Source organism: Canis lupus, chromosome 1 (genome assembly GCF_048164855.1).
Source record: "Canis lupus baileyi chromosome 1, mCanLup2.hap1, whole genome shotgun sequence".
NCBI classification, from domain to species: Eukaryota; Metazoa; Chordata; class Mammalia; order Carnivora; family Canidae; genus Canis; species Canis lupus.
The window spans coordinates 108,964,295-108,977,869 of NC_132838.1; the positions used below are offsets into that span (position 1 = coordinate 108,964,295).

Consider the following 13,575-nt stretch of genomic DNA (forward strand, 5'->3'; position numbering starts at 1 on the left):
CCCCCAAGACTTTCCCCTGCCCCTTTGTAGAGTCCCTCTTTCCTGCCACCCTGTCCCTAGTCAACACCTTGTCTACTTTCTGTCACTGTAAATTAGTTTGCATTTTTCAGAGTTTTTCATCAATGAAACCATCATAGGGCATGTGCTATGCTCTCTGGATCCTTACACTCAGCATGATTGAGATTCATCTGTGTTGTTGTGTGCCAGTGGTTCACCCCTTTTCATTGCTGGGGTATATGTCATTGTTGGAGTACTGAAGTTTATTTAGTCCTTCACCCATTGAATCTGGGAGGTTTCCAGATACTAGCCATTATAAATAAAGCTGCTGTGAACACTCCTTCACGTTCAAGGCTCTCATGGACCAATACTATTTTTCTTTGGGGTGAATAGGCAGGGGAGGAATGAGCACATCATACACTAAGTGTTATGTTTAACTTTTAAGAAACTGCCAAATGGTTATCCAGAGTGGTCATGCCACTACACATTCCCATGGGTGGGTGGGCAGTGCATGAGAGTTCCAGGAGGCCCATGCCATCACAACAACCCCCTCTTCTTACTGTAGCCATTCTGGTGAGCGCACACAGTGGTTCCCTCTCTGTACTCCCAGAAAGACTGACAGTGCTGAGCGTACCTGCTGCTTTGCTGTCTGTGTGCCTCATTTGATGAGGTGTCTGCTCCCAATCTTTTACCTGTGGTTTTTGTTTTTTGTTTTTTTGTTTTGTTTTGTTTTGTTTTTGTCTGTGTGGGTTTTCTTTTTGGAGTATTTGTGTTTTTATTAAATTGCAAGAGTTCTTTATTTGTTCTGAACACAAGTTCTACATCCAAGTACCTGCTTTGCGGATGCTTGCCCCTGGTCTCTGGCTTCTCAGGCTCTGTTCAAGTGTCTTTGAGGAAAAGTTTTAAAATTTGAGTGAGCTCAATTTATCAATTTTTCTTTTATGGACCATGCTTCAAATGGCATCACTAAGAAACCTTTGCCTAATCCAAAGTCATCGGAATTTTCCCCCATGTTTTCTTCTAGTTTTATGATGTCTTATCTTTTATATATATATATTGTTAGATTTTATTTATTAAAATGTTATGGTTTTTGGTTTTGGTTTTTGAGATTTATGACCCATTCTGGGTTGATAGTGCAAGGTAAGGATTAGAGTTCATTTTCTGCATTTGTATATTTATTTATTTATTTTTAAGGTTTTATTTATTTATTCATGAGACACAGAGAATCAGAAACATAGGCAGAGGGAGAGGCAGGCTCCCTCCAGGGAACCTGATGCAGGACTTGATCCCAGTACTCTAGGATCATGACCTGAGCCAAAGGCACTCAACCATTGAGCCACCCAGGTGCCCCTGTATATGCATATTTAAACGTTTTGGTACCTTTTGTTGAAAAGACTATATTTTCTCTACCCAACTGCCTTTATAGTTTGGCCAAGTATCAGTTGGCCATACACCTATGTGTTTATTTCCGGACTATCCATTTTGTTTGATGTTTGTATACTATTAAGGTCTTTATTACTGTTGTATTATAATAAGTAATTTAATCAGAAAACATTAGTTCTTGAACTTTCTTATTCTTTTTCAAAATGTTTTCTATCCTAGGTCCTTTGCATTTCCATGTGAATTTTAGAATTAGCTTGTCAATTTCTTGTCTTTTTTTTTAATTTTTTTATTTATTTATGATAGGCACACAGTGAGAGAGAGAGAGGCAGAGACACAGGCAGAGGGAGAAGCAGGCTCCATGCACTGGGAGCCTGATGTGGGATTCGATCCCGGGTCTCCAGGATCGCGCCCTGGGCCAAAGGCAGGCGCCAAACCGCTGCGCCACCCAGGGATCCCTTGATTTTTGATTGTTAAATTGACCTCACATTTCTGGGATGAGCTCCACTTAAGCCATGATGTCTTATCCTTCATATATATATATATATATATATATATATATATATATATGTATATGTATATATATATGTATATATATATGTATATGTATATATGTGTGTATATATATATGTATATATATGTATATATATATGTATATATGTGTGTATGTATATATGTATATGTGTGTGTGTGTGTGTATATATATATATATATATAGTTGGATTCTATTTATTAAAACTTTGTTTAGAAGTTTTCATTTGTGGGGATCCCTGGGTGGCGCAGCGGTTTGGCGCCTGCCTTTGGCCCAGGGCGCGATCCTGGAGACCCGGGATCGAATCCCACGTCAGGCTCCCGGTGCATGGAGCCTGCTTCTCTCTCTGCCTGTGTCTCTGCCTCTCTCTCTCTCACTGTGTGCCTATCATAAATAAATAAAAAAAAATTAAAAAAAAAAAAAAGAAGTTTTCATTTGTGTTCATGAGGGGATATTGGTCTGTAACTTTCTTTCCTTGTAGTACCTTTGGCTTTCATATCAGGGTAATGCTGACCTTATCAAATGAGTTGGGAAATACTCCCTTCTCCTCAATTTTTTGGAAGAATTTGTTTAGAATTGGCTTTTTTTTATTCCTTAAATATTTGGTGGTGAAGCCACCTCAGCCTGGAGTTTTCTTTATGGGAAAGGTTTTGAAGCGTGGATTAAGGTTATTTCTTAGATGTAGGACTAGTCACATTATCATGTCTTCTTGAGTGAGCTTTGTTTTTTTTTTTGAGAAATTTGTTCATTTCTTCTAAGTTGTCTGATACAGTAACATAAAATTGTTCATAATGGTCTCATATATTGTCCTTTTCCTTGATTCATAATGGTCTCATATATTGTCCTTAATCCTTGACTTATAGAGATGTCACCTCTCTCATTCCTGATATTGATAATTTGTCTTTTTTTTTCTGACCACTGGCCAGAGGTTCATCAGTTTTACTGATTTTCTCAAAAAAACAGCGGGATGTCTGGGTGGCTCAGTGGTTGAGTGTCTGCCTTTGACTCAGGGTGGGTTCCCAGAATCTGGGATCGAGTCCTGCATCAGGCTCCCTGCTCCCTGCCTGCTTCTCCCTCTGCCAATGTCTCTGCCTCTTTCTGTCATGAATAAACAAATAAATCTTAAAAAAAAAAAAAAACAACAGCTGCTTTTGGCATGTTGGTTTTTTTTCTATTTAATTTATTTCTGCTCTACTGTTTATTATAATTTCATTTCTTCTGCTTGCCTTGAGTTTAATGTGCTCTTCTTTTCTAGTTTCTGAAGGTGGAAGCTGAGGCCATTGATATGAGACCTTTTTTCTTTCCTAATATAGGTATTTAGTGCTATAAATTTTCTTCAGAGTACTGCTTTGATACATTTTGGTATCTTGGGTTTTCACTTTTATTCAGTTCGAAGTACATTTTCACTTTTTGATTTCTTTTTTGACCAATGAGTTATTTAGAAGTGTGTTATTTAGTCTCCAGATATTTGGGGATTTTCCAGGCTTTTTCTGTTACTGACTTTTAATGTAACATCGCTGTGGTCAAAGAAATACTTCATATAACTCTAATCCTTTAAAAAAATTTTTTTAATTTTTATTTATTTATGATAGTCACACAGAGAGAGAGAGAGAGAGGCAGAGACACAGGCAGAGGGAGAAGCAGGCTCCGTGCACCGGGAGCCCGACGCGGGACTCCATCCCGGGTCTCCAGGATCGCGCCCTGGGCCAAAGGCAGGCGCCAAACCGCTGCGCCACCCAGGGATCCCCCTTTAAAATTTTTTAATCCTTGTTTATGGCCCCAAATATGGTCTATATCCTAGTAGATGTCCTGAGTACACTTGAAGAAGGTGTATTCTGCTGCTGTTGGTTGGAGCTCTAGAAATACCAGTTCAAGATGGTTCATAATGTGGTTTGAGTCTTCCATACCTTTATCATCTACTTGATCTAACAGTTATTGAGAATGGGTTATTAAAATATTTGGCTGTGAGGGTGCTGCTATGGCTTCCAGCGGGGTCGGCGTGAGCACTGCTGGCACGCCAAATGAAGCACCAGAAATTCCAGACAACGTGGGAGATTGGCTCTGCGGCGTCTACCGTTTCGCCGCCAACAGGAACGATTTCCAGGGGAACTTGATCCTCAATTTGGGACTTTTTGCTGTGGGAGTATGGCTGGCTAGGAATTTGAATGACATTGACCTAATGGCACCTCAGCCGGGAGTGTAGCCAAATAGACACATGGAACCCCCTGTGCTGTACTTGAACCTTCCAAAACCAGACTTCCAATTTATGACCATCACAAGACTAGCCTTCTTGGAAGTTGAAGCTTCAATCAGACCACCTTCCCTTCCCGATTGCTTCGTCTTCTTGAGCCCACTCAGAACTCCATTCTCTGGTCAGCAGTCAGGTTTCAGCCAAAGTGTTGTCCTCTGTTTTGTAAAATTCTGTACATAGTTCCTATGTTTCTGCAGGGGGTGATCTTTGCTCTTGTCCTGAGGAATAACCTAATGATATTTTAACAAATATTTGGAATAAAGACATATACAAAGACAAAATAAAATAAATAAAATAAAATAATAAAGTAAAATAAAATAAAATATTTGGTTGTAACTGTAGATGTATTTTTCCCTGTAGTTCCATCAGGTTTTGCTTCATGTATTTGGAAGCTCTTATTTAGATGCCTAAACATTTGGGATTCTTATGTCCTCTTGATGAATTGAACTTTTTATCATTATGAAGTGATTTCCTTTATGCCTGGTATTATTCTTTGTTCTGAAATTTATTTTTCTAGTATTAATATAGCCAACTACTCCAGTTTTCTTATAATGGGTGTTTGCTTGGTATATCTTTTTTCATCCTCTTATTTTTAATCTATTTGTGTTTTTATATTTAAAGTGTGGTCTATAGTATCATGTGTTGGATGGTGCTTTTTTACTTGTTTTAACTGAAGTATCATTAACATACAGGGTTATATTAGTTTCAGGCACACAGTAAAATAATTCAGCGCTTTTGTACATTGCTCAGAGCTCATCAAAATAAGTGCTCTTGATCCCTCTTCACTATATCTCCCATCCCCCACCCACATCCCATGTGGTAACTACCAATTTGTTCTCTGCATTTTAGAATCTGTCTTCTTGTTTGTATTTTTTTCCTTTGTATCTTTTGTTTCTTATATTCCATGGTTTTGTCTTTATCCGACTTACTTCACTTAGCATTATACTCTCTAGATCCATCCATGTTGTCACAAATGGCAAGATTTCATTCCTTTTTTATGGTTGAGTAATATTCCATTATATGCTTTTAAAAAAAATCCAGCCTTTTAATTAGGGTGTTTATCATTCGCATTTAACGTGATTATTGAGATGGTTAGGTTTAAGTCCATCACCTTGCTGTGTGTCTTGTTGATCTTATCTGTTCTTTGTTTCCACTTTCTGCTTTTTCTGCCTCTTTTGGACTAATGAAGTAAAAATTAGGATTCTGTTTTATATCCTTTGTTGGTTTATTGGCTGTAACTATTATTTTGGTGGTTACGTTAGGGTTTATACTGCGCATCATTAACTTATCACTGTCAAATCTTCAAGTGACTTGATAGCACTTCATGTGCAGACTGAAAACTGCAGAGTAGCAGACTTCCGTCTCTCCTCCTGGCCTTTATACTACTATTGTTATGCCTTTTATTTTACATATGTTATAAAGCCCTGCAATATCTTGTTACTGTTTTTGTTTGAATGACCCAACTATGTTTAGAGAGATTTTAATAGTGCAAAGGCTTATATTTACACATGTGGTTACCATTTTTACTGTGCTTGCGTCCCTTTGTGTAGATTCATGTTTCTGTTTGTTATCATTTTCCAGAAGGAAATAGATGCAAATCCTGTACTACTTCTTGTGGTGCAAGTTTGCTAGTCATGGATTTTTCCAGCTTCTGAATATCTAAAAATTTTTTTATTTTGCATTCATTTTTGAAAGATATCTTTGCTAGGTATACAATTCTAGTTAGACGGGTTTTTTTTTTTTAATTCTTGACGTCATTTAAAGATGTTGCTCTATTTTCTTCTTGCTTTTGTTGTATCCAGCAAGAAGCCGACTGATTTCATTGTCTCTGTCCCTGTATAAACATGTTTTTTGTTTGTTTGTTTGTTTGTTTGTTTGTTTGATGGTGGTTTATATGAACTTCTCTTTATCACTGGTTTTGAGCAGTTTTATTATGATGTGCTTCAACATGGTTTTCTTCATTTTTTTTCTTGTGGTTGGTGTTGATTGAGGATCCCACTGATGTGTGTGCATGCACACATGCACATGCCTTCCTGCACTTGCCCCATGGCTCACTGGTGCTCTTTTTCATTTCTCTTGTTTTTCCTCTGTTTCATTTTGGATGGTTTCTAATGGTTTCTATTGTTGTGTCTTCAAGTTCACTCATCTTACCTTCTGTGGTGCCCAACCTGTCATTAATCCCATGTTCTGCAGTTTTCATTTCAGACATTATAGGTTTTGTCCCTAAAGTTCTCTTTTGGTCTCTTTCATATATTCCATGTCTCTATTTAACTTTTTGATCATATATTATGCAGATATAATAAACTTAACATTTTTCCCTGCTGATTCTAACATCTGTGTGTGTTCCGAGTTAATTTTGACAGTTTGATTTTTCTCCCCATTATATGTCATATTTTCCTGCTTCTTTGCATGCCTGGTGATTTTTCACTGGATTCTAGGCATTGTGAATTTTAGCTTGTTGTTTGCTGTATATTTTTGCACCTTATAAGTATTCTTGAACTTTTTTCTGGCATGCAGTTATTTGAAAACAACGTGTTCCTTTAGGGTATTGCTTTTAGGTTTTTGAAGATGGTACCAGAACAGCTTTTTGTCTAGGGCTAATTATTTCTCGTTTCTGAAGCAAAACCGTTCTCATTGCTCTACCAGTACCCCATGAATTATGAGGCTTTACACACACACACACACACACACACACACACACACACACCGGTGGAGACAGACACCATTCCTGGCCCCTGTGAGCCACAGGCGCCTTTCCCTCTGATCCTTTTGGATTGGTCTTTGCCTGGCATTGGGTTGTCTCTTCACACGGACTTTGCTGAATCCTTGAGGGGAACTCTGTCCAGATTTCTGGAGTGTTTCTCTGTGCCTCTGTCTCCTCTGCTGCACCTTGTCCTGTGGACTCTTACCATCTTGGTCTCCCCAGGCACTCGGCTCCCTCTCAACTCAGGGGGTCTGCTGGGGTGACTCCCCCTGGGCCATGGCCTGGAAACTCTCCTGAGGTGGTGGTGGTTTTTCTGCCTCTCAGAAAGATGTTTTTGGACTAATGCCAAGTGTCTTACCAACCACTGTTTCATGTATTTTGCCTGTGTCTTTTCATTGTTTTGGATGGGAGGGAGATCTAGCTCCTGTTGCTCTGTCTTGTTAGGAAGCAGAAGTTTAACTTTTTTGTTTCTTTTTTTTTTTTTAACTTAGTGCTATTTCTTAGGTGGACAGGAGTGCACTATTTTGCCTCTTAGTTTGTGAAAACACACAAAGTGGAAACAAATTCACACGGAGAAAGGTGTCTTCTGAAGTGAGATCCAGATACTAAATGGCTACTTTAATTTACCTGAAAAATATTCTTTCTGGAGCAGTTAAACTTTTCCATTCTGTTTTGTTTTTATGGAGGTTATTGTTAATGGGATCTCTTCTTTAGTGGACAGTGAGGGGGGAGCAAACAGTGGGGTCTTACTGGCCAGGATCAAACTGTGCCCTCAGAACCTCTTCCTTCTCTCCTGGGCCACTTCCCTCGCTTTAGGGCTCTGCCTCACTGTTACAAAGGCTGTGTGGCCCCCAATGCCTGAGGCATTCTGCTTTTGTTAGTTCTAGTTGGCAGAGGTATGGCTACTAGACATGAAGTTGCAGTGAGCATCCTTGTATGCCTTCTAGTGCGCCATCCCATAAGGAAGAATCCCTGAGATGGACTTCCCCCCAGGGCGTGAGGGGCTTAGCTGGTGTTGGCTGTGGTGGTGACTTCACTCTGAACCCCTCGTCACCTGCGAGGACTTTGCGATTCTCTGCCCCTTGCAGTGAATCAGGGGCACGCCAGGCCAAAGCAGAGAGACATTTCAGGAAGCCTTTCAAAAAGTGACTGGCAGGGGCAGCCCGGGTGGCTCAGTGGTTTAGCACCGCCTTCAGCCCAGGGCCTGATCCTGGGGACCTGGGATCAAGTCCCACGTCAAGCTCCCTGTGCAGAGCCTGCTTCTCCCTCTGCCTGTGTCACTGCCTCTCTCTCTCTCTCTCTCTCTCTCTCTCTGCCTCTCATGTATAAGTAAATAAAATCTTTAAAAAAAAGTGACTGGCCCCCTGGGGAGGGTATTTGGGGTGTCATGGTGACACTCAAGGCTGCTCAGGAAGTGTTGCTCATGCCACCTTCTGTTTTCCTTCACCAGATTCAGACAAAGACTGTAGCCCAGTGTGTTGAGTATTATTACATCTGGAAAAAAATGATCAAGTTTGACTGTGGCCGAGCCCCAGGACTGGAAAAGAGGGTCAAGAGAGAGCCAGATGAGGCAGACAAGACAGAAGCAAAGGTAGGAGGTCTGGGGAATGTTGGGTGCTGATGGGGATGCAGCTGCCCATCCCAGACAGGGAAAGGGGAGGGCACCCACCAGGAAGGGCTTCTCCCTGCAGTGGAAAGCATCTCCCTTAGAAGGGTGGAGGCTTGGTGCCCTTATACCATCATTTCTGCTGTTCTGCAGGTCACTTGCAGCCCTCGGGAGAGACCCAGCCACCGTCCCACTCCTGAGTTCAAGATAAAGACCAAGAGTTACAGGAGGGAGTCCATTCTCAACTCCAGCCCAAATGCTGGTCCCAAGCGGACCCCTGAACCACCAGGCAGTGTGGAGGGCCAGGGTGTCTTCCCCTGCAGAGAGTGTGAGAGGTACCAGCCCTTTCCCTGGATGCGCCCACACCACCTTCCCTCGGCCCCCATGGCTGCCCTTGGTTGGCGTGCCTTCCCCCTGCTCTGACCTGTGTTCTCTGGTGAATCCTCAGGGTGTTCGACAAAATCAAGAGTCGAAATGCCCACATGAAGCGACACCGGCTTCAGGACCATGTGGAGCCCATCGTCAGGGTGAAGTGGCCTGTGAAGCCCTTCCAGCTGAAGGAGGAAGAGGAGGAGGAGGAGGAGATAGGGGCTGACATCGGCCCCCTGCAGTGGTGATTGGGTGGAGTGGGGAGCTGGAGCCAGGCAGCAAGTCTGGATGGGGGCCTCCAGCCCCCCGACAGCCTCTCCAAGGGGTTGAGGGCCCCCCTCTGCCTCCTCCCCACCCCCACTGTCCCTCACTGGCCAGCCTGGCTTGGAAACGTGGTAGGCATTTGGCCATAAATAGGCAGGAGAAGCACCCAACCATCAGACCACCGTGAAGTCCCAGTTGGCTGGTGCCAGAGGCTCCATTCTCTTTAGGTTAATTAGTCACTCCCCTTCTTTCAGTCCCACTCCATCTAGAGCAGGGGGGCTTGGGGAGGTAATGAGGTAGATCTGGGTAGCTCTTAAATCTTAGCCTCAGTTTTGGGGTTTGGTTACATTTGTTAGATAAGGCCAAGACGTAGAGAATCAGTGGGAAGATACCTTCAGATCTCCAACATGTTGGGGCCCCCCCTCCAGGGGAGTCTCTCTGCATTCCAGATTCAGTCCCTAGTTTTGCAATGACTTGTACATTGTTAGGTTTTTTTTGTACGTGTCGACTTGTAAATCTTATTAAATTGGGTTCTCGAGCAGCTGTCTTCTGGCTTCCCCAGCCTTTTGATCCAGCAAAGGCTTTTGAATCTTGCTGGAGCCACAGAGATGAGTAAGCTGAGTCCCCTCCCCAGAGGAGCCCAGGAGGCTTTGTACACTCATTCAGCCAGCAGTTATTAAGCACCTACTAGAGTATAAGCCACACAGTGCCCAACTGGTGCAGCAGGGCTACAGTGACGCAAGGGGAACAAAGTCCTTCTCCTTGTGGAGCTTCCATTTTAGGAGTGGGAGAGTAGCAGTGATGAATGAATGAAAAGGTGATTTGAGATCTTGATTGTGGGTGTGCTTGCAGTCATAGTAGCAGGAGAGGCAGCGTAGGATTCAGCCGTCAGGAGTTGTGGTGCTTAAGGTCAGCATGTTGGCTGCAGCAGTGGCAAGCATCAGCCTCTGCTATACCAATGTCCAGACCTTCAGAAGAGTTGCAGGGAAGAGAGCGTGTTCCTCCGTGTCCCCTTTGAAGAGCCAGGCACACATGTAGCACCCCCTAGCAGAATGCTCCTCACATCTCACTGGCACAACTGTAGCCCATGCTCTTTCTCAGCTTATCCCTGGCAGTTGGAAGGAAAATTGGCTGCGGTTCTCCCAGACACTTAGGGTTTGTCTCCAGGAACTATGGGAAAGCAGTGTGACCCCCTAAGTTTGTAGTCACCAGGTCAAAACTGGAATTCTGTTTGCCAGGAAAAGAAGACACAGAAAGGGCTACTGGGCAGGTAGACCTTGTGTCCACCACAAAGTGACATAAAGAAAATAAAGCCAGGAGCTGAGTCCTAGGGAGTGTCCTGGGCATGGCAGGTGGTGTTCAGTGGCCAGCCAGGGCAGGCCAGAGGCTGCCGGAGCCAAAGTTGGGATTCCAAGCCATGGCATGGCAAAGCACTTTGCCACAGAAGCTAGTGGAGGGTGTTCTAAGAGCCTCTAGCTGCTCTGTGGAGGTTGGAGGAGGCAAATGGCAAGTGAGCACAGTAGGCATGGTGGCCTGAGCTGCAGAGGGACAGAGACTCTAGGATTAGGGGAGCCACCTTAGTGGTAGCCTCAGACTTGCTGATGGGTACCCTCACAGGGAGAGGTGCTTAAGGGAAGGGACAAGACAAGGCCGGCATGTCAGCTTTGGGGCTGGCACTCTAGTAGATGCCAATATGGGGAAGAGCAGGGCCACATCAGAGGACTGATGGCTTTGAGGCACAATTGTGTCTGTGATAGAGGGTGCTCCGTTCTGAGGGACTAATGGGGAGCAGGGCAGAGGGTGGTGTCAGGAGCCATCCCAGAGGGGCTTTGTTTCAGCTAAGTAAATCCTAAAGCCTGGGCAGGACGGGGAGCAAAGGAGCAAGATGAATTTGAAACACTTAGGACCATTGTGGTTAAGAGGAAGGCCTCCAGGCTCAGGTATCCTAAGAGCCAGAATTTACAGCTGGCTCCTTTGTGACCTTGGGCAAGTCACTTTCCCTGTTTCAGTCCCTGTGTTCTCATTCTATAAAATGGGATGGAAAGTGCCTTCCACCTGGTATCCGGTTCAGTGAGAAACCATAAATGAAGCATTTGGCAGAGTGCACCGCAGGAAGGAGCAGCTCCTGTTTAATGCGTTGTGTTGCTCTTACTGTTTGGGTCCTGCCTGAAGAACAGGCTCAGCATCTGGAAAGGAAAGGCCCTGACTTGACCGGTGGGTGGTATAGTATTAGTTCTCTAGTGCTGCATAACAAATGGGCCTGAAATTTAACAGCTTTAGACAAACAAGAACTTTTATGATAGTGCCACTCACACGGACAGGGAACTGAAACTCTTTGTGGTAATCCAGACTCCCTCCTCCCGCCAACCCAATCTGATCTGTGGTCAGAATACAGTGGCCACTGCAGGAGGGTAGTCCAAGGGAGTCTCCAAACGTCAGAAGAGAACAAAGGTTTCCTTTTTTTTTTTTTTAAGATTTTATTTATTCATGAGAGACACACGGAGAGAGGCAGAGATACAGAGGGAGAAGCAGGCTCCCTGAGGGGAGCCAGATGTGGGACTTGATTCTAGGACCCCAGGATCATGACCTGAGCCAAAGGCAGATGCTCAACCACTGAGCCACCCAGGTGTCCTGAGAGCAAAGGTTTCTTGTGAATTACTCCCCCTTCCCCTTCAGCTAAATCCTGTCCTTACCCCCAGATAACAGTATTTTCTTACCCAGTCCTGGATTATTTGCATCCAAATTTCCTGGGAGTCCTGTAAGAAAATGCATATTCCTGTAGCCTGCCACAGACTTTCATAATTGGAATCATTGGCAGTAGGGGCCTAGAACTTGAATTTTTTAAAAGAAACTTTCTTAGTAGTTTTTAGATTTTTAGAAAAATTGTGAAAATGGTACCAAGAATTTCCATATGCCCCCATATATTCTCTCATTGTTTTTTAAAAAGCTGTATGTATGTATGTATTAATTTATTTATTTATAAGAGAGAACTTGAGCAGGAGGAGGGACAGAGAGAAATCTTCAAGCCGACTTTGCACTGAGCAGGGAGCCTGATAGGCTCAGTTCCAGGACCCTGATCATGACCTGAGCCAAACCAAGAGTTAGACACTTAACTGAGCCAACCAGGCGCCACTCCCCCTATTAATATCTTAGATTCTGAGTGTGGTACATCTGTCACAATTACTGAACCAACCAATATTGATATGCTATTAATTACAGTCCACAAAAAAAATTACAGTCCATACTTTATTCACATTTCCTTTTTTTTTTTTTTGTTTTTGTTTTTAAGATTTATCTATTCATGATAGACACAGAGAGAGAGAGAGGCAGAGACCCAGGCAGAGGGAGAAGCAGGCTCCATGCCGGGAGCCCGACATGGGACTCCATCCCAGGACTCCAGGATCACGCCCTGGGCCAAAGGCAGGCACTAAACCGCTGAGCCACCCAGGGATCCCCACATTTCCTTAGTTTTTACCTAACATTCATCTTCTGTTTCAGGATCCCACCCAGGACACCACATTACATTTAGGGGACATGTCTCCCTAGATTCCTCTTGGCTGTGACTGTTTCTCGGACTTGACATGTTTCTAACGAATTTGACAGTGTTGAGAAGTCCTGGTTAAGTTTTTTGGAGAACGGGCTTCAAGTGGGGTTTTTCTGATGTCTTTTTGTGATTAGATGGGTAGAGGGTGGTGTCGGGAGCCATCCTCCACAGAGAAGTGCCCTTCACATCACATTATTGAGAGTACATCCTGTCATCATGATTCCCCACTGTTGATATTAACCTCAGTCACCTGGCTATTTGTCAGGTTTCGCCCCTGGAAACAGTCCTCCCATCCGCTTCCCATAGGCATCCTGAAGGAGCCCCTGTGTGGTCCACACTGAGGAGTGAGGAGCCCACGTGCATTATTCAGAACACTTCTGCGTGAAATACTTGTCGATTCCCCCTATTTGTTCATTTATACCAGCATGGCCTCAGGGATATTTTTTACATTGGGTTATGCTCCAGGACTAGTTCATGGTGTTGCTCAAATGGTTCCAGCTGTGGCCATGGGGAGCTCTTTCCCTCGGCTCCTGCGTCTTTCTGACGGGCCCTACCATTTGTGTGTGTCTCTCACACGCACTTCCTTTTTGGCACTACAAGATGCTCCAGGCTCATCCTGTGTAATTTCCTGCCCAGGCCTCAAACCAGGCATTTAATCAAGGAGCCCTGGTTCCTTTTATTGGAGAATGGTGTTAAAGACAAAGATCTGGGCTCTGCGTGTCTGAATTTTTGACACGCGCTCTCCAGCCTTTTTAATCGCTCAGAGGTGTTTCCCGTCTGAGTACATTACTGGCCCGCCCAGAGCGGTTCCAGTGTCCGTCAGCAGAGGGCGCAGGAAAAGGCCGCGCTTCCCCCACCACTGACGCCCCTCCCGGCGAGGGACCGCGCGGGATAAGGAGTGGAGGCGGGCACAGCTCGGCGCAGGACA

At 44.0% G+C, this 13,575-nt stretch overlaps 1 protein-coding gene and 1 pseudogene across 3 annotated transcripts in view; both read left to right on the forward strand.

Moving 5' to 3' along the window:
- The window catches only part of ZNF541 (zinc finger protein 541), a 45,587-nt gene extending 35,939 nt beyond the window's left edge, over positions 1-9,648 (forward strand). For all 3 annotated transcript variants that reach the window (XM_072773442.1, XM_072773432.1, XM_072773452.1), the window contains exons 15-17: positions 8,315-8,455; positions 8,624-8,805; positions 8,919-9,648. In XM_072773442.1, coding sequence (XP_072629543.1) covers positions 8,315-8,455; positions 8,624-8,805; positions 8,919-9,087 — 492 coding nt within the window. In that variant the 3' untranslated portion in view covers positions 9,088-9,648. The remainder of the gene's footprint in view (positions 1-8,314; positions 8,456-8,623; positions 8,806-8,918) is intronic.
- LOC140624489 (mitochondrial import receptor subunit TOM6 homolog pseudogene) lies at positions 3,537-4,710 on the forward strand (annotated as a pseudogene).
- Positions 9,649-13,575: the final 3,927 nt, after the last annotated feature.